General features: G+C 35.1%; 1 protein-coding gene across 5 annotated transcripts in view; it reads left to right on the top strand.

The window, feature by feature from the left end:
- Window positions 1-742: 742 nt before the first annotated feature.
- KIF6 (kinesin family member 6) overlaps window positions 743-26,198 on the top strand; it is a 159,418-nt gene continuing 133,962 nt past the window's right edge. For all 5 annotated transcript variants that reach the window (XR_008436374.1, XR_008436373.1, XM_053973890.1 and 2 more), the window contains exons 1-5: window positions 743-817; window positions 1,678-1,784; window positions 3,829-3,903; window positions 15,895-16,042; window positions 18,585-18,694. Coding sequence is in view for 3 of the 5 variants with exons in the window: in XM_053973890.1 (XP_053829865.1) it covers window positions 752-817; window positions 1,678-1,784; window positions 3,829-3,903; window positions 15,895-16,042; window positions 18,585-18,694 (506 nt within the window). In the remaining 2 variants the exon portion in view is untranslated. The remainder of the gene's footprint in view (window positions 818-1,677; window positions 1,785-3,828; window positions 3,904-15,894; window positions 16,043-18,584; window positions 18,695-26,198) is intronic.

The raw sequence follows: 26,198 nt of genomic DNA, 5'->3' as shown, positions 1-26,198 counted from the left end.
GTAGTCTGGTCCCTGCCACTATATCCCACCAAATCTAAGGCAAAATACAATCCTGCTGTTTGTGTGGCTCTTCAGTAACCACTTCACAGAATAATGGGGTTCTGCTCTTACAGCTTTCTAAGTTTAGCTCCTGTAGCAAGACAACGTCTTTTTCCACTAGAAATAGTTTTGGTTTTTTCACAACCTTTTTCATATTTGAACTAAGGAGTTGATGTCCTCAGTGCCTGTAATCTTGGTGTTTCTCTCCATGGTGTTTCAACTGCATAACGGCAAAAGACCTTCTCTTGAGCATGACACAGGTGGGCTGAGCCGCGAGATCCCTGCAGACAAACAGGTGCGGCACAAGAGAGCAGGCGGGGAATGCCCGGAGCGCTCCGCACGCCCCCCGCACCTCTGCGCCGTGCAGTGCCTGCGAGCTCCCTTCGCTCTCAGCAGCGAAGCTCCGGCCGCGGGGGGCAGGTGGGGGCCAGGCGGCTCCCCCCGGGGCAGGCTAGGTAGGGCGGCTCCCCCCGGGGCAGGCGGCTCCCCCCGGGGCAGGCTAGGTAGGGCGGCTCCCCCCGGGGCAGGCGGCTCCCCCCGGGGCAGGCGGCTCCCCCCGGGGCAGGCTAGGTAGGGCGGCTCCCCCCGGGGCAGGCGGCTCCCCCCGGGGCAGGCTAGGTAGGGCGGCTCCGCGCTCGCTGGGGCCGTGCGAGGGCGGCGCGTGCCCGCCGGCCGCGCCCGGTCACCGTTGCCGGGTCCGGCGGCGGCGGCGATGGTGAAGGAAACGATCCGGGTGTACGCGCGGGTGAAGCCGCTGGGCAGGCGACAGCAGGCGGGGGTAGGCTGGGAGCTGTGCTCCGGGGATGCACTGGGGAAGCTGGGGAGAGCCAAGGGCTGCCCGGGGACCCGCGTTCCCCGCTCAGGTGGGGGCAGCGAGGTAGAGCCCATCCCCTTCAAGAGGCTCGGGCGGCTGGGTGGGGCGGAGAGGCTGGTACGCGGGTGGGTGTACGGCGAGAAGCTCCTGCTGTCGAAGCCTTAGGAAGCCCATAAAATCACGAAGTAGAGGAGTTTAGGCTGTAACTGTTGGGGGAGTGGCTGAGGAACTTCCTCAGCCGCTATTACAGAAAGGCTCCGGAGGAAAACGCTTGATACGCGTCACTGGGTTTGCGCAGTTCAGCAGTGTTCTGAGCAAGGGAGGGGAACGTGTTCCTCCAAGTGTACAGCTGCCCTCCCAAGGGATAATAAAGATAATGAAAGTGTTCCTCGGCAACCGTGCATTTAGGTCTCTTAATTGCCTTCTTAGTTTAGACCAGCTCTTCTCATCGCAGCCTTTGTCTCGTTGTAGCCTCTCCTAATGTATTCTTCCAGATTTTTTGGAGAGGTTTGCACTAGGGGCCGTGCTTTGTCTTTTTTATAACATCACAGATATTAAAGTGGTTTAGTAAGCAAATTATGTCAAAGAGGCTATGGTTTTGTTTAAAGTGTTATTGTAGTGTTTACATGGTGACAGGATAATGCTGTTATGTGCTGGTTTTGTTGTGTAGTAGTTAAGGGAGATCTGCTGACGTATTTAGTGCAATTTGTAACAAGTTTTTCTCCAGACAATTAGAGGTGCTAAGCTTAGGTAAGTGTCATATCTAAGGGTAATGCTGTTCTATTGATGAAGTTATTCCATGAATTTGTATCCATGCTTATTAGAGTTATTCAGTTGATAATGAGGAAGCTCTGCCCAGTCTGGAGATTACTGTGCCACGTGACTTAGGAGATGGGTTCATCAATAATAAACGAGAAAGCTACAAGTTCAAGTGAGTAGAAGCCTTACCTTTCTACCTTCTGCCTTTAGTGATTGACAATGCTATGTGTAGTGATACAGATATATAGAATCAGGAAAAGTCTAACTTCAAAATTAAATTTATAGTATGGATGGGTTTATTTTTATATAATACCCTTAAAAGAGGAATACTTCGGGATACACTCTTCACCACGACAGGTCTGATAGCGTTGGATAAAATTGTCATACTATTGTCTGTCCATTGCAAGTCATTATGCACTTCTAAATCTTATCTCAAGGATTCATTTATCAGTTCTTCTATTTTTGCGCTTTGTTTTGAATTTGTGTATGAAAACTGAATTGGGACTGTGTGTTTTCTTGTGATCTAATGAATTGTCATAGACTGGCTAAAGAAGTCTTGATGCAAAACGTTCTATTTAGAAACTGTGTTTTGTACATAGCCAAAGCAAAGTAAAGAAAACCAGAAACTGTTGACAGAAATAAATCCTTGGTTTGAGAGTGTAAATATTTTTTAGGAACTTAAAATCAGTACAGCAATATCAAACATTTTTATTACTTCAACAGGAAAGTGAGGCAACACTTTAAAATTTTGATGATGAATAAAGCTAGCTATATAAGAACCTCTTCTGATGAGGTCAAGACTGTCTTTTTCCAATTTGGATATGCTTCATTTTTTTGTAGTAAACAAGTAATTTGTTTCTCTATGCTATTAAAAAAGAAAGCTCCACATGAACAACTGCAGCTCAGACTGATGTAGTTTTACATCAGCTAAAGTAACGTGTTTGAAAAGAGAGGAGCTGCCCTCTCCAAATAGATTTGTATGCAGCACTACCTTAATCTGTAGATGCCCAAGCCTGACTTAATAAATGCTGATATTTTTGTCTGACTTTATAATTTATTAAAAACTCAGAGATGCATTTTGAGAAACCCTATGCCTTATTATCCTTAAGACAATGCAAGAATAATTGAGTTACTTGACTGATTAGCAGGATAGAATAAATATTTTCATGTTTTGTGTATTGCATTTGTCTGTGATACTGCACCCACTGCATGGGTCAGCACAGTGCCTTTCTACACACCCAGTGCCTGTAAGGCCTTCCTTTCTAGAGAAGGAACTGGGAAGTTCTGTGCAAGAACAGAGTTCCAAATATGGGGGCAACACAGTAGGTACAGGGGGGCTGGTAGACCATGTGGATGACAACTTCCTAACATACAGTTAAGCCAATCTGGATATTTGCAAACATGGACAAACTGCTGAGAGATATTAAGCCTGGAGGTAGCTTTGACTGCAGTGGCCATGAGATAATGAAATTAAGGCTACTGAGAGAAGGGAGTAAGGCAAAAAGCAGGATCACAACCCTGGACTTCATAAATGCAGACTTTGGCTTGTTCATGGATCTGCTTGAAAGAATTCTGAGATACATTCCTGGAGAGATGACCAGGAAAACTGGCTGATTTTCAAGGATTACCTTCTCCAAGCTCAAGAACACTCCATCCACATGAACAGAAGTGATGCAGAGGCTGCAGGAGGATTGGAAGAAATGGTCCCTTCCAACCTCAAGAATTCTGATTCTGTAAAATAACTGCAGATATTTTATATAGAAAGTGACAAAACATATTTAATTAAATATCTCATTGTGACCTAAACTAATTGTGCAGCAGAATGAAGGAAATAGCTTGAAGAAATGTGAGCCTGGCTGTACTGGTGGGATGCTGTATTTGGTTATAGTGTAATCTATTTATCCAGGATTCAATGTGGTGCCAGTTACAAACACTAATTCTCTTGATAGATTTAAAATACGGTTTATTTTTTTCTAAGCTACATCATTTTATCAGAGGAATTTATTGTACAGATCGTGTCAAAGCAGCTCTGTGTACAGCCTATTTATGTACAATAGCACAACAGCAAGCTGTGGTTAAGACTACAGGGAAAACATTGTGCTAAGTTATGTAAGCCTAATGATGTAAACATTGACTATTACAAACACAAACAAAAATGTATGAATCAAGTACTGTTTTAACATTCTAAGCAATTATTATTTGCTTAATATTTTCAGATTTCAGAAAATTTTTGATCAAGAGGCAAAACAAGATGTGATTTTTGACAGCATTGCCAAACCAGTAGCAGAATGGTATGTTGTTGATCCTACAAGTAACCAGGGAAAAGCTATTTCTGCTTTTGTTGTATTACTTGAAGGAGAGCTGTCAAGTCTTTGTCTTCTTGTTGTAAAAGTGAATTGATGTTCTAATTTACTAAATACTGACATATCTGAATCCAGGAGATACACAATCCCCTGAGAATGTTACGCATACTAAGGTTCCTTTTTTGACTCTTCAAATAGCAATGCTAGTGTTGCCTCTTTTGTTGTATAGCAATAGAAATCCATGCCCAATTCTTTTTTTTTTTTTGCCTGTAATATAAGCTGACTTCATTGCCTTAGAATAGTATTTTTTTATATAGTTTAATGTAGAGGTAAACCTAATGAAAATTTTATCCCCCCCATATAATTTTCATTAAGCTAGGGACTGTCATTAAAGTTTGTGGTGATATTCCTAAGTCTTGTCAGTACTTGTGTTTTGACATGTAAGGCAATGTTTTTGGCACTGATTTTTCTTTCTTCTCCATTTTCATAATCAAACAATGCTCATATCTGACAGGTAGCAGAGGCAGATATTTAAGACTGATGAAGACTTCTGCATTCATTCTGTGGATTGAATGCCACTCTGAAACGGGTGGATTTTTCAATGGAAAATTGATTCTATGCCATTCTCTTTGCTCAGTTTACTGTCTGTGTTGCTGAAATTTGTACTGTGGGAGATTTTAGTGTGGGAGAAAATCCCATGCAGGAGGAAGCAGAATTTCTGCATAGTGTTTGCTTGTTTATCAAACTTACTGCTCAAAATCCAGACTAGTAGTGAGTTGGGAAGTATTACTTCAAGTGCCAACTTCTTCTTTCTCATTCACTGTCTGACCCATCTGTTGGTTTAAGTCATGATTCTGCAAGTTATTTCCCAATCTATTGAACAGTCTCATGTTTAGCACTGTAGGAAAACAAACAACTTCAGCTGGACACTAAACCTTTCTCAAGTTGTTACAAGGAAGAAAAATATATCTCTATATTTTTATTTTCTTTCTCCCCACCTCTCCAGTTTTCTTCTCTAAAGTCCCACATAAAGCAGAAATGTAACTGACAGTGAAAATGACAAGCCAGTGCATTTGAAATTTCTTTATAATAAGATAAATAGACTTAAAAATAATGCTTATTTTCTCATCCAAAAGATATTTCTTTGCTTATCTGACATTATCACATATAGCTTCACATTAACTCATGCACTTAATTTTAAGTATTTCTGGGTTTAATGTTTACTGCAGAAAAAAATCTTTATCAAATTTGAGTGTGTTTGGAAAGAGAAACGTTAAAAGTCTCATTATATACTATGGACTTAGTTATCCTCAGCAAAAGCTCAGTATATCAAAATTAACTAGTAAGAAACTGGCTACTTTTTTTCCCTTTGGAGTATTTTGCTAGAATATGGAAATGTTTTCCAATTGAACAGATCACCTATACAGTGCTGTAATAAACAGGAAGGGGTATTCTTCTTCTTTATTTCAGTGTTAGCTGATAAAAGATTTGTTTTAGATATAGATTCTCTTCATTATGTAGGCTTTAGTTTCAGGGTTTAGATTTTTTAAGTACTTGAAAGTACTTTAATGCTATTAAAACCAATGGTGTTTAGGCAGACAGCTATCCCTAAATAGCTGAGTTTTTGTCTTTAATGCTAAAATTGACTTAAAATCATTCTTAATGAAATAAAGATTATCTGAGTGTTATAATGAGGTTAAAGCTTGTACTCTAAATTATGCTTGTGTTGTTACTGGTAATTTTACTTGTGTTTTTATAATAGAGTAGACAATAACTGAAGTATGTTCATTTTTTTTTTTTTAGCCATTTCCTTAATTTACCTCTTTGTAGGCAAAAATATAGATTTCAAAATATATTCAGTCATGAAGTTCCTTTACTAATGGAGTCCTGAACTGGGCCTGAAATTGTTTCACTCTGTGGTTAATGATACCATTTTCTTTTCCATTCTCTTTTCCATTCTTTCCATGGAAAGAATAAGAATTGCCCTGTTTCTCTTAAAGACCACAGTTTTTCACAGTACAATGTCCATCATTATTTGTTTTTTTCACAGTCAATAGTCTCTTGCATGAAAAAGTTGTTGCAAATACACACATTTCTGTTGTTGGAATCACTTTACTAAGGGAACAGTTTTTGTATGTGTATTGCCAGTGAGAAGAAAATAGCAGGAAAATATCAATGAAATAGTTCACTAACTTTTTGAGGTTCTTTGTCATGCATTCTTACAGTCCTGAGAAAATTCAGTTAGAGACTTGAATGCTTAAAAAAAAAAAAAACTTGGTCATTGTTTAAACTAAAACCAGAAAGGCAATGCTCAGGATTCTAAAGTCTTTCTATTTTGTTCTTGGATGGAAACTGGATGCAACTTTTTCATTTTTTTTTTTTCCTTTTTAAGTATGTTTTCTTTGATGTTGGGCCACTACTTCTCTTTCTGTAAGTCCAGTTACATTGTCATCTTGCCTGTGGTTTCACAGGCACCAGACATTAGTTTGTTTAATTTGCTTCTTCAGTCAAAAGTGCCAGCCTCTGCAAACCATTATAAGCATATGACTTGCTTGAACTTTAGGGTTTTTTTCTATCCTTGAGTAATCTTACATTGTTTCTTTTCCTTCTAATTTTAAATATATATTCTTGATAATGTTTTTGTGCAGAGTTTAAGAAGCAACACTAATTCTGTTACTGTATCAAAACCAGAGAAAATAAATAACACCCTGCTTTAAAAGTTTGCTAATGACTAAGCATTGCTGTAGCCTCACAACTAAACAAGTCTGCTCTCAAAATATTTTCAAATATTAATGTTATGATTATGTATGCAATCAGAAATTAAGTAGAAAATGTTAACCATTTTCAATTAGAGTTTTCATTTCTAATATGAACTGAAAACTCAATGTTTTGGTATTAGATTTCTTAAAGAATAAGGTTTTTTTAAAAGAATAACATTTGAAAATATTTTCAGTTGTCTGATGCAAATAAGAAATAGCTCAGCTGTTTATAAACTGAATGTCAATCACCTGTGATCTTTTGAAAAATCTGATGGCCTTGAGTATAATACTCCTGTTTCTGCAGGTTCTGGTTTCTTCTCGTGTACTGTATTTATCCTAAGAATTAGCATTTGTAAAAAATAAACTATTTAAGTTTATTCTCAACTTGTTTTGTGGGGGTTTTTCTCTGCTGTGTGTTCTTACAGAAAATGTAGTAAAAAATATTTTTATTAACAATTATTAATTTTGTACCTGGATAAATTTGTCACACAATGTTGAAAGGAGTAATCTGCCTCACCAAGACCTGTAGAATCTATATAGAGCAAAAGGACACATTATTTCACATGTCATCTTGAAAGAAATATAGCTGAAACTTTCCTCTAAATTGAGAAATTAGCAATGCTAGCTGTTCTTTTTCAAAGTGAGTACAATTATGAGGCAATAAGAAGTGAGAAGTGTCATTGATGTTTTGTCTCAAATAACTATTAGTTGTTTGTTTGTTTTGATGTAAATTGTGCAATTTAGAATTGTTTAAAAAGGTTGCTTAATTTAAGTTACAGTTTGACAGCTTTGATTCAGAATATCTTTGTGTCACTTATCTGTTACAGTGTTTATGGTGAAATTTGAAATATATCTAGAGATCTTGGTCAAAACAAGAAAATATATTTTTTTTTTTTTCTGCAGGAAAACTTCTGAAATTTCTAAGGAAACTTGCCTGCACTAATCTCTCAAAAACAGCTACATGCTCATTTGGAAATCAGTTTTGTTTTTTAAAGATGAGGCATTACCAATTTGGATTTGTTCCACAAATCTGGCAAAGACATAAAGGAAAAAAAAGTCATACTGAGATGCTTTGTTTATTGTAACTAAAGAAACCTTAGTCTAACCTCCAAGTGTTAGAAGATATCTGAAAGCTGAGTCTCTGTGAAGACAAATTCTCCTGAAAACTTATTTTCCAGATCCTTGAAATTAAGTTCTTCCTTATTTTTATCTTCAATATAATTTGGAAGGGAGAGTGGGGGGAGAAGGGGTGGAGGGGGCTGGTTTTGCCAGGACTTGGTTAATTTATTTTTTTAGTATCAATGAATTGAGGTTTCATGAGCTAGAAGGAAGGAAAATTAGGGACACTGATTAAAAAAAAACTTCAGGTCTGCAAGAACTGAGATAAAGAGAGGGCTAACAGTATCCAAATATCAGAGATACTGGTTTCTTCTGCTTTTTTCATTAGTCTAGTATTTTATAGTATTGAATACTTGTTTGACCACATGCCTTTTATGTTACTACTAATTTAAAATAAAGATGGCAGAACTCAGGTAAAAATAATATGAAGCCAAAATAAACTAAGAAAATTAGATAAGTTAAGATCAAAGTTGTTTTTGGTTCTCAGGATTTTCTCTTACCTACTTAAAAACAATTACAGAATTTAGTCTTACTTAATAAGGGGTTTTCATTGTTTTATTTATTCATATTATAAACTTTGTGCAAAACTTTCACTTTGAACTTTTTCAACCTATTAGAATAATTAAGTAAGAAGGATCTCTGTAGGTCATGTGGACCTATCTTCTGAGCAAGTCTGGCTTCTAGGTCAGGTTTCTCAGGCCCTTGTCCAATAGAGATTCAAAAGTGTCCAAAGATGGGAATCCCACAATCCATCTGGAAACCTGTTCCAAGGCTTAACTACTCTCACTGTGAAGAATATTTTCCTTATACCCACTTGGAGTTTCTTCTCTTGCCACTTGTGACCACTGCTTTGTGTTCTACCAGTGTAAACCTCTGGGAGGAGTTTGAGTCCGTCTCTAATGATCCATTGCAGAAGGTGGTGATTAGGTACATGTAAGGCTTTCTCTTATCTGGGTTGATAGGAAACAGTTCACTTGGCTTCATGTGCATGATATGCTGCAACCTCAATTCAATTGGTTCTGGCAGGCTCACCCCCCTTCTTTAGTTCATTTTTCATCTGCTGGGGAGCCCAAAAGTGGGGACAGAACTTGAGGAGAGTTTTTCTTTTTTTTTTTTTTTTTTGCTAATTTTGAAGGTAACTGCTCTGTTTGACTCAGCAAAAACAGTGCAGCAGCAGAGGAAGCAGAGTTCTTGGTTATACTTAAGCAAAAGCCTCCCTAAAGTCTCATTAACAATGAGCACAGAAACAAATGAAAAGTTTTGTGTCTGTAAGCTTTAAATAGAACAAATGATCTTCACTGGAAATTGAAACAAAATGTAGTCAGAAAACCCAACCACAATAAAACAACCTCAGTCTGCTTTCAACCTCTGTCTACTGTCACTGGGCTTTTACCAGTATTTATATTGTCTCAGATACTCAAGGACAAAGTACTGAATGATATTTTAGACTGTAGTAACTACCCATAAATTGTCTAGCTCTCACTTGAGGAATTTCTCATTTGAGGAATGTTAGGTGGTTGTAAGCATAACTTATCTATCAATTTAAGTGGAATTGCTTCCATGAGTTACACTTCTGTATCACACTATATTTGGGAGTTAGACAGCTTTCAGGAATGCGACAAGGCATTGGAGTGACTGAAATGCCAGTCAGTAGCTCTGTAACAGCATTCACTTAAACAGGGGTCTGAACAGAATTTTCAAATTAAAAGTTCATAGCTCACTGTGCATGTTTTTAAATCACCACTAATTACAAGTAAGTTAGAACATGCAAGTTAATTGATAAGTGAGTAAGAAACTTGAGGGGAAAAAAAAAACATGGTATTGCTCTTCTTTATATCAATGTAAAAAAATTTCCTATGCTTTATAATGGATAGTTTCTCAAAGTCCAAAGTGCAGCAGAGAACACATGTCATAATTAATTTTTCATAAGGCCAAAACTGATTTTCTTGAGCAATCATCATTACATAAGCTTTTATGTGACATCACTTGGGTTATTAGGTAGTATTAAGGTTGTACTGAAAGTGAAATATATAAGGAACATTTACTTCAGCCTTCTGATTTTCTGTTATACCCTTTTTTCAAAATGAGAGAAGTACTAAAATTAAGAGTATTACATGTTAATTGGAAAAAAATATTTGTGGAATGTATGTTGGGAGTTTCTAAGGTTTTTGATGCACACCGATTTGCTGCATCAAATTTTTCCCCTAAAACTCAGTGACGTATCAGAAAGGTGGTCATCAAATTGAATAAGCTGTGGATCATGATCGATCTTAACGCTTTCCAGGTAGAGAACTTTCCCAGTGGGGGGGGACTTATCCCTTAATATTCTGGTTAGAAAAAATACTAAAAGTACTGCAATTCTTGTCTCAAAAACTGTTGTTGTTGGAGATTTTTTCCTAGTCTGTGTCATAGCTGGAGGTAAAACTTGAACATTTTTAATTTATCTCATTGTGTTGCTGCTGTAATACATGATTAGGCATATTTAGCAGTGGTATTAAATGAACCTCCTTAGTCAGCTGTGTGCACAAACCACCTTTTGCTTGGAAACAGTGTGATTTAAATCCTAGGCAACATAGAGGATATATTCAATGCTTTCTTTTTGCTTAAACTTGTTGCTGTTTAGCTCTGTATGGTGAAGCACAAGCTGTTGTGTTGCTAAAAACCAGCAGTAAGTTTTCAGGGTTCAGAAAAGAAGCATTCAATTCTTCGGGTAAAATGTAAGAACAGATTTAATCCTTTTCTAAATTATAAGCATCTTGAAAAGAATATATAATTTGATGATAAGTTATAATGCAGAATAAAAGGATAAAGAAGATTTAGGAATGTAATAAACAATAATTATTCATACTTAGGGAGTTGTTTGCCTGCAATTTATGGTGTTTTTTCCCATGCACTCTTATTTTGATTTCCACCATGCAAAATCTTTTTACACTATTTTGTGTTTTTCAGTGATACTAACTTTGCTAAAGAGACTTTCTTATTGCATAAATACTTCTTGATGAGCTCATAATACTTGGCAGACAATCATGATGTTTCTTCATCAATATTGTGATTTAAATCAACTTTTCTTACAGTGATCAAAAAGACAAGACTAACGCTTATCATCCTACCCACCTTAACATGTATGAAATGTATGTAGAAATGGTTACATAGATGTACATGTTTACATTTCCAATAGAGCAAGCAGACTTTTTTTTCTTATATTCAGTTTTGTAATATATGAAACTTCATATGACTTGACCACATGTATTTTCACTGAAACACAAAAATATTTAGTCTAAAAAGATATATTTACCAAGTGTTGACATAATTATCACTTATGCTACAAAATCTGGAAATCCTGATACTCTAGTATCATGAGTTAAATCTAAAATATTAATATTCTATCTGTTTAGTTCTGCCCTCTTTGAATTTGCAACTGACTTTTTGGGGCCTTTCTTAGTCATGAAACAGATCTTCCACACATTAATAAGCTGTGAAGACAGCTCAGTATATTAAATGAGATTGAAATACAACTTTTTGCAGACCTATTGCATGTCCATGTTTTCTCTGAAATGTCATGTTTTTGTGGAAATCTTACCTTGACAGAATTTGAAGTATTGGCCAGGTTTCTTTGAGAATTCCTTATATGCAGAAATTCAGGCCAATGAGATTTGTTCCCATTCAATGCATCTTATTGTTCACACGTGTGAACTGCAGCAAGTCAGACCTGCTGCTCATGCATGTGGCAACTTAAAGTTTTCCTTTAAGTTGGTCCATGTTTTCCAGATAGAAACATGGAGTATGTGGTTATAAGCAGTACAAGCAAAGCCAAATCAACAATTTGTTAGAAACTGACTTTTTAATATATATTATTCTTTTCTCATAGAAACTAAGTCTATCATCAAGTGTTACAAATATATGTCTGCACGTTTTAGTGAATAATGAAAATGATCCCTCTGAATTCTCTAATAGAATGAAACAAATATACAAATTTAGAGAAGATTTTTTAGTCATTGTATTTAAAGTTACTTTTCTCTGTAGTAGGTGTTTTTAGGTCTAGCTTGATATTGATAAAAAAACAAGACCCTCCAGTAACTCTGGCAGTTGTAACTTGGGTAAAATATGATAGAGACAGATTTCAGCTAATCTGTCTGGAAGTTGTCCATGAACTTCTGAACAGGGTGCTATACAATGTTGTATAAGTGCATGAAAGATCTTTTCTGCAAAGCCTCTCCTTGGTTTGTGAGTCTTCGTGTTTTGTTTGAATTAGCAAAGAGATTACTTATTCAATAAAATGTCTCATTAACCATGCCAAAATTCATTCTTCAGAGAGGAAAAAAAAAAACAAACCAAATTCTGGGTATTCTGATAACACCAAGGGGGCATGACTGAAAATAGACTTTTACTGTATGATTTTTATTTATGCATAGTTTTAAGTCCTCACATGACTACCATCACTATCCACGTGAACCTGCGCAGTTTCAAATACTGAGTTTAACAAAAATTTGGGACTTTTGTTCAGGGACTCTGAAGAGCAAAGATGCAGACTTTGTCTGTAGGAACTGACATCTTGCAAAGTAGGTTTTGCTGAAAAGGCAGAAAAAAGCTGCTGATTCTCTACCAACCTTTCCCAGCCAAGAGTCACTTCCAGTACTGTTGGGAACAGCTTTCATTTGCAAGTGAGCATCTTTGGAGAGCCCTTTGGTGGGTGCTGTTTAGAAAATATCCTCTTCCTTTGTCTTGTCATAATGGGTGTTGCCAACTTTTATGGTACCTGCTGCAGTTATATTTCAGGATGAAAGAGACAATATGTATATTTTCTGCTCACTATACTGACTTCTAGCCTCTGAGGGACCCATCTCTTTGCCAAGGGTAATTATGCAGTATAGTTTGATGTTTTCTTAAACAGCATTTTATGGGTGCCTAACAGTTTATGAAAGTTCTTGAGCTTTTTATTTTCCTAAAGGAATTGTGCATCTTGGGTTGAAAATACTGTGTACAAATATTGAACTTCTTGAGTATTTAGTAAATAGGTATTGGTTTATTGATTAATTTGGTATTGGTCCATCTACATATAGTTACCCGTTCAGTGTTAAACTCTTTGGGAAAATGAACTAAAAATAGATTGGTGGAGTTTCGGTTGGGTTTTTTTTTTTTTTGCCTTGAAGTACTTAGAAGTGGAAAAGAGCAAAGTGTGTCTCTAACAAGTATTTCCTATGGTAATAAGTTGTCCACAAGGCTCATTGCTAAAACATCCTGTATGGCCATTGATTCCAAATTAAGTTACTTAAAATAAATGTGAATAAGACACATCAGACCTGGATTTTTGACTTAATCCATGTTATCACATACAGACCTTCAAAACTGACTTTGACTAATATTCGCACTATTATACTTAGAATGGTAGTTATATATTTTCAGGTTTGGAATATGTTCTTTCATAAGTATATATATATATGCATAAACCCTTAACTTTTGTGTAGTTCATAAGTTTAATTTTCTCTCCACAGGCCAATGCTGTGAAGGCTTTTCATTTTCACTGCATCTTCCCCTCTACTCTTTTCAGGAGGCAAGATCTCATGCTTCTGAGCCAAAGCAGTTTTGTCATTCCTGCCTGAACTCCTAGTCCCTTGTCTTTTATATAAATAAGTGTTTTGCTTGTCAGACCTAAAAAGGGAATTTGTTCTCCATCTGGTCCTCATGAAGTTGTATGTTACTCTTAGAAGGCTTTGCCAGCAATTTCTCTGGTATTATTGGTAGTCTTCTTTCCTTCCAGGCTTCCTTAGCACCTCAAGCAGGCTGTCCTTGAATTGACTTGATGGTAGCTGTTACATACTCTGAATGAAAGAAATGTGTGCTGTAAATGTGGACAGAATGCAATTATTTGTACATATATAATTATATACAGACATATATAGATACTTGCACATAAATTTAGAAAATAAGGTTGACTTTTAGCTCAGAGTTTAAAGAACATAACTGTGGAATCAAAGTAATCTATGTAATGCAATATTAGGATAACCTATAATTGTACTGGATTAGAAGAATGCATTATTGACATGGATATATTCACATTTTATGAGCTGTCAGGGTTTTCCGGAAAACTTTTCAGAGCTGCGCTGATGCAACTGCAGAAAATATAAGAATATATAGGAATCAAATAGCAAAAAGAAAACTCACTGACTTTTGCAGCTGTTTTGACAGCATATGGTATGTGATGCTTTATCCTGTGTTTACATATGAGGTGATTCTAATCAACAGCTTTTTCTGAAGTGGTTAGAAATCAGAATACAATCATGTTGAGTTAATAGTTTGCAGCCACACATCCACTAGTTCTTAATACATTGCAAGATACACCTTTAAAAAGAGAAGGAGTAAGAAAATTTAACAACTCTGGTTGCCAGCTCTGAAGAGCCAGAGAACTCTTCTTTAAGAGCTGAAGAGCAACTATACTTCCATCTGGCGCACTGTGTTGTCTCTCACAGGGACTAACAGACAATGCTCAGAGGAAAAAAAATAAAGTAAACATGTAGGGCTGCCTCCTGTATGTATCCTCTTAGTCTTTAGTTATTTGTAGTTTAGGGACTTTCTGATTTCTCTGTGATTAGTAGCCCTGAAGAAAAATGTTTTGGTGATTTATTCCAATCTCTGCTGAAGCCTGTGTGACATTTTAATGTCCAAAACATGGCATGGCAAAGAGTTGCACAGCTTAAGTACAATTTGCTTGAAGAATCATTTCCTCTTGCTAGGTTTGAATCTGCCATGTCTGAACTTCTGTTGATACCCTTCACCCTCTGACAACTCATTACTGTTGTCAGCATTCAGATATTGTGACAGTGGACACTAGAAGTTCCTAAGATAGATGAATGAGGTGTTTTATCATAATAATTGTTTTGATTTGTAACATCTGGTATCTAATATCTATATATATTTCATCCTTGCATGTTTTGGGAGCAGATGTTCACTGTAGCTCCTTTCAACATGTTTCTGTTGTTGTCTTTGACATCCTACTGTAATGGATTAAAATAAGCAATTTGGCTACTACCCAGGCCTTTAAATAAACTTTAAGTTGGAGAATCATTGCATCTCTCGTGGCGCCAGACCAGCAGCTATCTATATACATGTTTCTTTTCCTCTTACGCAAGGGTTGTTTTCCCTCTTTTTATTTATTAAAATTGTAGCTTATTTATCATTTCATCTTTAAATAAAATGCATAAGAATAGTTTTTGCTTTTCAATTTGTTGAACAAAGTTGGTAGGTCCTTAAGCATAGTAAATCCAATCCAAAATTTAAGAGGATTAAACTTATCTACTGTTTAGTGGAAATAAGGTGGAAGTCAATGGTGGCAGTGTGGTGAATTAGAGAAAAATATTTGAACTGGACTTTCATTAGGAACTTCTGCAAACAGAAGTAAGAGGTGTGAAAAAGATGAGTCTGAATGCCATTTCATACTATGTCATAAATAGCTATTTTGTCTATTCTATCAAAGCTTCTTGTACAGTCATAATTATAACACAAAAGTTTGCTATTACCAATGTGGGTTTGTGTATTTTCATATTAAATGAAGAATCTATTACACTGATTTAAGCACAGGTTCTCCTGCATATCCTTTTCAAAGCATAGTCTGGTATTTTAGTATAGTTGTATTCTCAGAATAAAAGCTGGACCCTGGTATCCTTACATGAGTTTCTAACCATAATATAGTTTTCTCTGTTTGCATTTAATGAGGTCCTATGTGAAATATTTCTTGATTCTTCTAGTGTATGAATGGCACAATTCCTGACATCTACAGTCTTTAAAGAGATTAAATATCATCCTTGCAAAAAATCATCTGCCAAACTAAAAAGTGTGAAAAGGTAGTGTAAATAGTAACAAGCATGATCAGCTAATAATGGATGAGTCAAGGCATCAAGAAATTCTTCCATTCTAGATAGTTGAAATGCTATAGAATCTAGAATATATATATATATATATTAAAGTGTACTCTTGTATTATCAAAGACAGTTGCTATGTAATTAAGAATTACTGTTAATTATATTTTAGTTCTATACAAAGTTGATAATGGACAATAAGTTCTGACTTAAATATTAATTATCTTCCTTTTTCTTAAATTGTGTAGTGTTTTGGCTGGATACAATGGTACTATCTTTGCATATGGTCAGACAGGCAGTGGCAAAACTTTTACCATCACAGGAGGAGCAGAACGCTACAGTGATCGAGGCATCATTCCCAGGACTTTATCTTATATTTTTGATCAGTTGCAGAAGGTATGGAACATTATTTTCTGTTTATTTTTAATATCTGATTTCAAATATTTAACTATTGCTGATGGTTGTTTTTATAATAGTGTTAGTGGAAATCTTAAAACTAACAATTAACAAAATACTTGACACGGTACTTATTGTGTGCAAGAATATATTTGTAGTTGTTTTGGCTACCTGGTTTATTGCAATAATCTGAAAATTATGGGCATCATTGTGGGGGGCTATTCTAGTTTTAAAACTCAGGTTATTTTTAGTTGGTGCAGCATACCTTCAGATCACACAAGTGGTTGTCCTTGTCTGACACTTAGATCAGCTCCACTCTGGTTTTGTATTGCATGCATTTCACTTCATTTTGACTTTTTATGCAATGAAATGAGTCAATAAGAAAAAGGATGTGCCAGAGTAAATACACTGATTTTTTTGTTTGTTTATTATGTTTCTGAGAAATTTATTTTAGCGTCTGAAATACTTACATGAGTCAATACAGTAAATTATTCCAGTGCCTTTGTAATTATAGGAAAAAGGGAAGAGAGGAGTCTCATGTAATTTATGTTTTGTCCCTTCATTTATTCTACCAGGCCTATGACTCATTAATCTTCACATTTTAGAAAAGCTATTTAATTAAGACAATTTAAATATGATTTGACATTAACATAAATCATTCCACTGTACATTTGTATTATTTCAGTTATGTACTACAGAGTACCAATCTGCTTGCATAAGGGTATATGGCTCAGTCACATTAATATGCCCTGTCTCAGTAAGGGTTAACAAGAGTAGTTACTTACTTTGACTCTTTGGAAGTATGACTTCGGCAGGTAAATGTACACAGCATGTGGCAGGTGCACAAAACCTTGCCATTGTGGGAACAGAAATGAAAAAAACCCACATGACCATGTTATCTCAGACCTTCTGCTGTACTCACACAACCTCCATGGAGGACTTTTTTTGTGGAAAGTGAACAGGTTTATCATGTAATTGTCAACAACAGTGTTAACACACCAACATTCTTTTCTAATGTTAATTATGTAATAAAAACAAAATAGGATGAAAAATAACTAGTATGTTTGTCAAAATCTCTGCACAGAAATAACAATGTTTCTCACTTCAGACTAGATTTTGGATCAAAAGCTATACTTAGTTACACTTATAGAGCTATTTCAGTTTTCCCACTTCCAAATTATAGTTTTGTATAATTGTTTTTCTTAGTGCATTTTGAAGGATCTCTTCTTGGTGTTTTATCTTTCCTCTTGCCTTTTTTTTCATATCTTTCCCCTGTTGCACTTCTTTGTACCTACAACTGTGGTTTGGAAGCTGCTCAAATAGTGGAGAAGAATTGTTTGCCTTCTAACCCTAAGTAGGATGAAACAGGAGAAAGTGAAATCAGGGACATGAAATACAAGACTTGTTAAGCTCTTACTTGGACAAAGACAGTGCTATTCGAAACCAAAGAAACAAAACTGGAGAACTAAATGAGAAGGAAATTAAGCCCTTTGTTTTTAATAACATCTCCTTTTAACTTAGAAATTCTCCTCTTCTCATGGCATCCTGTTTGAACTGTTCCTTACTAGATTTTTTGCCATCCATCTGTAGCGTATCTTTTAAATTATGTCCCTTGAAATAGAGAACTGTCATAACCAATTAAAAAAAAACATGGGAAATAATTATTAAATGAAAGTGACAAGTTATATCTCAAAGTATTTTGCAAAAAAAAAAGCCTGTAGTGGATTGAATTATTAAATTTCAACTGAGATATGAGTGCTTTCACATTGGTTTTATCTGCTGAAAATAAGTGACTAATTTATTTTAATTCTCTTTTATTTCCTTAATTTTGGAAATCATAGCCCACTATTTTGAGGTTTGTTGTTTGGATTTGGCTTTGGGTCAGGGGAAAATTGTCGGCAAAACTCAGTTGTGTTGAATTACTTTTTGGCAATGTAATTTCCAAAAGAATTGTGATTGTAGAGAACAGCTGACATCATATACAGTGCTCTAATGTTATGATGAAGAGAATGAAAAGCAGTATGTCACTGTTTCTAAATAAAGTAAATCTTATTTTTGTTGTTTTTTTTACTTTTGCTTTGTTTTTTCTTTAAGCATAGTCTTTTTATCTATAATATGAGCATTTACCTTTTTATAATAACTTTCTTTTTTTAGTGCAGAAGTGAAAAATGTCATGTTGCATAGTTCTGTAAGCAGCTCCCATGTTCTAAATATACACAGACTTTTTAAAGTATACAGAATCAATTAAAAATCCCAGACTAAACTCATGGTAGTGGTGGGGTTTTGTGGGGGATTTTTATTTTAGTGGGTTGTGTGTGTGTCTCTGTTTTGGTTGGGAATTTTTGTGGGTTTTTTTCCTTTCTTCTTCTTGAGTCCTTATGCATATGGTAACACATAACATGTAAGTATCAAAAATTTAACATGTGCACCATACCCAGGAAAAGAGACAAAGTGAGAAAGTGACCTAGAAGCTTTAGAAATAAATTTGTCTCCTAATCTACCTCTGACTTCTGTTTATAACATTATTTTTTTTCTTATCCAGGATAGCAGTAAAGTGTACACAACTCATGTTTCCTACTTAGAAATCTACAATGAATGTGGTTATGATCTGCTGGACCCAAGACATGAGGCCTCCAGAATGGAAGATTTGCCGTAAGTAATAAATACAGAAAATCATCAAAACCAAGAGGAATCATTTTCATATACCCTATTACATTGTTTAGGGACTTTCTGAAGTTGTGCTACTGATCTCAGTGTTAATTTAATCAGAATACTTTGTTTTTACAATTTTGTCAATGGTGTCTAAATATTCTGTTATTTTGTGTACATGGAGGGTAGGGCGTAACTGAAGGTGAAAGGATTAAAAGTGTTTGTTGCTATTATGCAGAAGAGATCTCTTGCAGCCCTTGACAAGGAGAAGGTGGACTTGTTTTTCTCATGGCAGCCTGTCTCTCTGTATGGCATGTATGACTGTGTGTGGCAGAGACATGTAACAGGTGGTATTTCCTTGCAATGGTAATGAGAAAATCTCCCTGCTTCTATTTGGATCTTTTCCTTCAAGGATAATTATTCTTCTAGAATACGCAATTATGAAATAAGGTAAGTTACAGCTAGAAAATGGGCCACAAGGAACTCCAAAGAGTAATATATTTCCTTCAAAATGGATGGTTGTTATAATAGTAGTCATTGATCGGACACTAGCACCTACTAATGCTTGGAGAAGGGCAGTAAACAAGGGTTTGTAGGTCATGAATGCTCCAGCTGGTGAAGTTAGATTTCTAATTTTTAGGAAATCCAAATCCTAGTCCTCAAGTCTGAAATAATAGTTTATGGTCTGTGTTATTTTTAAATAGCTAGGCAAACACTAAATAGGTGTGAATAAGTGAGTTGTTTACTGGATTTGCAAGTGCCCTGAAATAATGCTGGGCACCATGAATTTTATCACTCAACATGATAGTAACAGACACTTGTAAATAGCAATGAAATCACTATTTCATTGCTACATGAATACAATGTATTCATGTACAAGATACATGAATACTATGTATTCATGTACAAGATACATGAATACATTCATGTATTCATGTATATGAATATATACATATATTCATATATGTATATATGATACAAGAGCAGGAAACATACTGAAAATTTTCAATGGGGCAATAAAGGAAAATCAGTACAATTTTATTTTGGAATAACTAATTGTTATTGACATATTATTAAACCATTTTATTTATTTAAAAAATCTTGCAGCACACTATTTTATTGTGTTTAAATGGAGCTTTGTTTTTCCACACAGTATGGGGTATCTAGGACATGTATGTACAAAATATTTTTCAAGATTGATCTTCATGAAATAATCTAGTCTAGAGATTAGGAAGGCAGCAGTTAAATGCATAGTGTGAGACTGGGCTGTGAATTGGTCTAATTGTTTCAGTTTCTTTACCTGAAAAGTGGAAGTAGAATTTATTGCTTTGTAACACATCAGTGCTATGAGGACTGTGTGTCATTACCAATGTCTTTCAATATGAAGTTTAGGATTCTAATTTAATTTATCATCTGCTTCCTGTGGCATTCAGACAAAAATTTTCATCAGAAGCTAGTTTGGATAATATAATTTAATTCCGTGTACATTTTTGCATGGACAAAAAATAGTAAATAATGTGTTACACTTTTTTCTATTTATTAAATTTAATGCTGTTAAGTTATTCAAGTTTATTGCATAATTAATTTCATTATTAAGTTATTTGAAATATTTTATTTGAACTCATTCCAATTAATATTTTATAAGAATTAATTTATTCAATTCAAAGAAACTGGATTTTTGTAATTTAATTGCAACTTTGAAGCAGATATTTGGGGTCACATGCTCTAGAAGATGTAGTATTTTAAAACCAGGTACTGAATATTTGCTAATAATTGTGATTTATAGAATCATCCAATTAGGTCTATGTATGGTGATTCAATTAAAGTAAAGAATAACTCTCTGTTGTGTGTAAGGTTATTTTAAAATGTAAAAGTTGATAGATAATTTGATTGTAAATTAGGAATAAATCATGCTGGGATAATCATAATTACCTGTAAACTTAGATAGTAAACTTACATACTGTACGACGAGTTTTAGTTAAAAAATAGATTTTTCTCTGCAGAGTAATATTAATAAGTGCTTTAAGGTTTTACTGTACATGGACACTATTATTTCCACTACATCATGTGTCAATAAAATATGTTCTGTAAACTAAAACTATACCTACATGACTCATATTTAGTACGTGTAAAAGTATTTAATTAATAAAATGTTTTATTTTTTTTAATATTGTAGTCTGGGGATTCAAAACTTAATATCTAGTGCCATTCTGATCTAAAAAGGGAGTAAAAGCTGTAGGAATCAGTTGTTGCGTGATTAACTATATTTCAATTACTTGATTAATTTTCTTAAATGATAAAGTAGAGGTTACTTATAAGTAAATAATAATCACATTTTAAAATTTATCAGGTGTTTATCACTTAATATATATTTTTTGGAGAATTTTATGTGCTTAAAACATCTTAATATTTTAGTGACAGCGAGCAAAATACAAAATAATAACTTTGTTTGCTTGACAACCTGTACTTAATGAGACTATTAAAAAAATGTATGGTTTTTGTACTTTAAAAGTGTCATATCATACATAATTTTCTGTTGAACTCCACAGTGGATCATCTAAACTTTGAGCACCATAAAATGCCAAAGGCAGGGTATTCACCCTATGTTCTTGGATAAATATTAGCTGTCAGTGCTGATACTTTTCTAAGCATTTAAGATGGACAAGAGTATTGAAGAAATGTGTCATTTTAGAAGAATAAGCAAAAAGATTAGTTAACGTCATATAATGCGCAAATTGTTCTGGAACAGTATTGCTATCCATAGTCTTGCAAAAGAAGGGGATGTAATTTGAATGAAAGATATGTACTTCTGACCAGCAAACTCTTTGTTCTTAGCCTTATGTTACCAGTTCAATATAAGAACTGAATACAGGTAGCATTCAGGTGGATAGAAGTTATGAAAGGCTTGTGGATACACTACAGGCTTGTTGATAGTACTTGAAAAATGAGATGTTAAAACTGTATTTGATGCTTTAAGACAAAGGGAACAATAAATTTTTTAAATTGTCCATTGCATCTAAACATTACATGATTAGACTTGGAATCTCAGCTCCTGAAGTCAAGGTTTTGTGTGCAGCCATACTTCATATATTCTGTAGACCATGAAATTTTCATCTTAGCACTACTTACTCATTTCATCCAGATCTTCCAGATGAGAACGGTAGAGGTTCTCACAAAAGCAACCACAAAATCAATCACAAAACAACTTTTCTTGAAATAAATTCCTGACAAATGCATGAATATGGGCCATATAGCTGCACATCTATATGTATACATATACAGATTCCTACACAGAATTATGAAGAAATTGAATTTAATATTGACAATCTAATTCTGTTTGTAGCTGTAGAGAATTCCATGTTCCTATAAGGCAATTGATTGTTTTCAACACATAAAGGTATGAAATTATTGCTATAAAATAAAGCTGGTAGAAGACTATTTAAATACGTACTGCCACCTTATGCTTTCATAAAAGCTTTGCAGGAGTTCAAATTAGGAATACTTTTCTAAAGCATTTATCTCCAACAGGTTCTTGGTTGTAGTGTATTTGCAATTTATGTAACCCAGTGTTACTGAATTTCACTTTGGTTACAACCTACAACCTTTGGTTAGGAAGAGTAAAGCTCTTCCTAATATGTTCTTATTTATCCAGAAATAAGAAAATTTTTGACAACATATATAACACAAAAGTAAAGACTGAGGTTACAGAACCATTAGTCAGGAATGACTAGATTTATTTATAGGTAATAATAAGTTACTGCTTTACCTGTCTAATGGCATGTGAAGGCAAACTACAATTAATGCTGTTTTGCCTTAGAATGACAATCTAAGCTGCAGTAATTGAGGAGCTACTTGTCAGGGAGCTCAGACAACCATTACTCCACAGTGATGTGGCCAGGGGAAAATAGAATCTAAATTTCAAGTCAGCTAAATGGATTCCCCATTTTTGTGTGAAGGTTCTTTAAAGTCCTCTTTGAGAGGGAAATGTTTAGTGTGATGCCGTCTGACTTAAAGAAAATCACACTTTAAGCTCAGAACCAATTAACTTCAAACATCAGCAATGATGTCTATATCAATATATGTGAGTAACATGCAGAACTGTTATGTTCCATGGGGTCAGTGTGAAAAAACTTCCCTTTAAAACAAAACCTGTTGCTGCATATTGGAAAATTACCTCAAATTAGTTTATACTCTTCTGTTTCTCTACTGCCCTCCAAGGGCTTTAAAGGCTGACGTGGAAAGCTAAAATAACTACTAAAAGAATTCCTGTTTTCCTTAACAAAGAAGGATACAAATAAAGGCTAAAGGAATAATTTTAAACATATAGGAAATATATTTCATTCAGTCTGATTTTTTGATGCAGATAAACCTAATTCTCCCCTCCAGTCTCAACACTGTTAATGTCAGCCCCTTTTAATGGCTGTATCAACTATGTAATTTGGAAACTGACCACCAACCATAAACCTACAAGAAATATATTTCCAGTGTTCTGAGAATTATCAGTATAGAACTTAGAACTTCTAAGGCTAATAATATTATTAGGTCACTTTTTTAATATGAAATACATTCTTTCAAAATTGAGTGTTCATTGTGTTACTACTGAATACCCAAGGTTAAGAGTATACAAAGTCTTGTAAGGTTAGACTTTGTTAATGAGGAGCCAGCTAAAACCTGTTTTGAAAAATTTCTTCTAAGGTTATGATTTTTTAAAAATTACAGTTCAAACAAATTACTCTTAAAAGGCATAAAATAACTTCAGCATGTAAGATATATTGGTTATTCACATCCATGTTTTATGTTGATTTGATTTGTATAAAGTCCAGTGAAGCTTTTTAAAGGTAACTTTTCTATAAGCATTTGAGCAAATGTCAAAATTTATTTGACAAATTTTTTTTGTGAGTGAGATTATTGATGTTGTCTGCAAATTCTAACAGATTTTGTATGTTTTATTCGTACATGAACCACTGATCTCATTGTTTCAGTTTTGATTCCTTGTTCTACATGGTAGGGTGACGGGGGAGAAAGAGTGCACAGCTTTTTCCAGATGTCAGTAAGAAAGATTTAGCAACAAATTTGTCGCTAAAACAAATATCTTGATAGGGTAACTGCTTTGGTAAGACAGAATAAGAGGAGGGAGATAGATGGCAAGTGAATCTTGCATCCCATCACTTGCTGGGTGCCTTGCATCCATGCAGTGTTGGACAGAGCCTGAATGACTTCCCTATGGTGCACTGCATAAGAGCAGTACAGGTCCTGGCCATGGAGAGGAGGTGTCCCTTTTGCTCTTTTGAGCCTTTGTATAATTTTCTTATAAGAAAAAGAGCTTCATTCTAGAAGGTGTTCTCCTGGGAACTCAGTGAATTTATCTGGCAGCTGAGGGATCTGTGCAGCGCAACTGAGGCCTGAATGCCCTGCTGTGTGCACAGCACCTCACAGGCTGTGCCTGCTCAGGTTCACTGTTACATGAATCATTAACCCCTAAATGTGTAACAGTCTCCAGTCACGTCCATAACATCCAGAACAGCCAAGCTGTGTTTCTGTTGTCTCAAAACAGAATCCATTGGAGACAGTGGGAAGGATTTCCTATCACAATATGATGTGTCAAGCAAACAGTCTGCACAAGCCCTTACTCATCTCATAGTTCTGCCATGTCTCATAAAGGAGATTATGCTCTAAATCTCTACTTGGATGGAAAATCAAATCTGTGTGCTGTTGTGGTGCTGGTAGCTGAATAACTTTGTGACCTTGCCTCTTGAATACATGTTGACTTTGTCCTCTGTTGTGGTATTCAGTGAGTTGTACTTTTGAAAGGTCATCTTTTTGGGATGATATATAAAATTATTATCCTGACAATTCTTTCCTAAAAGCTAAAGTTCCTTGCAGCTTTACAAAGCATTGCCTATATGTATCCATTAATTTATTCTGTTCTTCTGAACAGACTCCAAGATGTATACTTGCTACTGTTCTCTTTTTACTTTATCCTAAATTTATTTTCGGCTCCACAGTCTCCTCACAATGACGTAATATCACTATATTCTGCTCATGTATTGGCATAGGAGTTGTATATCTCCATATGTTGTTTGTTTGCATCATTATGATTAATTTTTAAATGTTTATAAAGTTTTTGAGATTATTTTCGATGTCTTCAATTCTAAGCCCTAGAGACATATATAATAATAGGAAGCTTGACTTTTAAAATGGTAATTTGTTTTCCAAAATATATTAAGTGGCTTTTTTAATATAATTATAATACACAAGCTAATGAAGTAGTATTAATTAATCAAAGGAAGTTTAAGGTCAATGTTTACCAGTAACAAGAATTTAATAAATGAAAGCATTCAGTGTGCAAGGCTCTCCTGCATTGGTGGCAGCTCAGCTGATGCAGGAAAGGGCACAAGTTAATAAGGGTATTCGCTAATCAGAACTGCTGTGGGCTTTAGTGTGTGATGCACACACAGGTGCAGACAGAATACAATCTGACATTATCAAAAGTTTGATACGCAAGACCAGAATTCTACTCCAGGGTTTATGCTTTGAATGGGAAAGCTGAATTTTGTGCTTATATGAGAAATGTTTTATACCACCACACAAAAATAAGGCTAACAGTGGGAGGCAATTATACTTGGAAGAGCAATTGTTATAACTACCAAAGAAGCTCTGTGTGTACTCTTATGGGCAATTTTTCTTGAAAAGAGTGAGTGCATTGCAATGTGTTAAAATTATTTCTCTATATTCATTTGAGTGTTTTGACCATCAGACTGTGAACTACTCCCACAATGTTTAAGAGTAATACTATGGAATGCTGCTTTGATGCTTGATTTCATTCTCAGTTTGGGATGGTGTGGAAGGGAAAGTAAAGCAGAACAAAACCCAATCTCTCTGGTTTTGAAGCAACTTGGAGTAATTAACCTGTAAGAACTACCTACTGATAAAAACTCAAGCCCCATACTCCCTCTTGTGGTTTATCTTGAAGAACATTAAAAAATATTTAAATACATACATGTATACATATAGGTGTGTATGTATAGATGGAAAATATTAGCTACACTTACATAGACAATAGTTTTAGTTTAAATAAAAACAACTCCTAACTTCTAAAAAAAGCTCTAATTTGTTTTAAATTGTATCAGAACTTGTAATTCACTCTGAAAGACATGTTATTTATCCTCGGATTTAGTGTACTTCTGTTTTAACAGATTCTTCTCTGAGTTTTCCAAATCCAGTGAGGCAACTACTTGGCCTCCATGTTGGATACTATAGGATGTCTCAGCAGAGGAGACCCTAATGGCTACTCAGTAATGCCAATAAAGTTTAACTCTCAGTAACCATTTCAAAAGAAAACAAAATCTTATGTTGAAGGACTATTCAAAGAAGTGAAAAGGATTTTCAGTAATATTTAGCAGCTCTTCTGGAGCTTTTGCCATATCCTTGATACTTGCATCCAATTCCTTTTGGACAGCTTTAGTCTTATGTGTAACTAAGAACATTTCTAACAAGGGGAATAAAT

Source organism: Vidua macroura, chromosome 3 (genome assembly GCF_024509145.1).
Source record: "Vidua macroura isolate BioBank_ID:100142 chromosome 3, ASM2450914v1, whole genome shotgun sequence".
Taxonomy (NCBI): Eukaryota; Metazoa; Chordata; class Aves; order Passeriformes; family Viduidae; genus Vidua; species Vidua macroura.
This window is presented reverse-complemented; position numbering and strand designations above follow the sequence as displayed.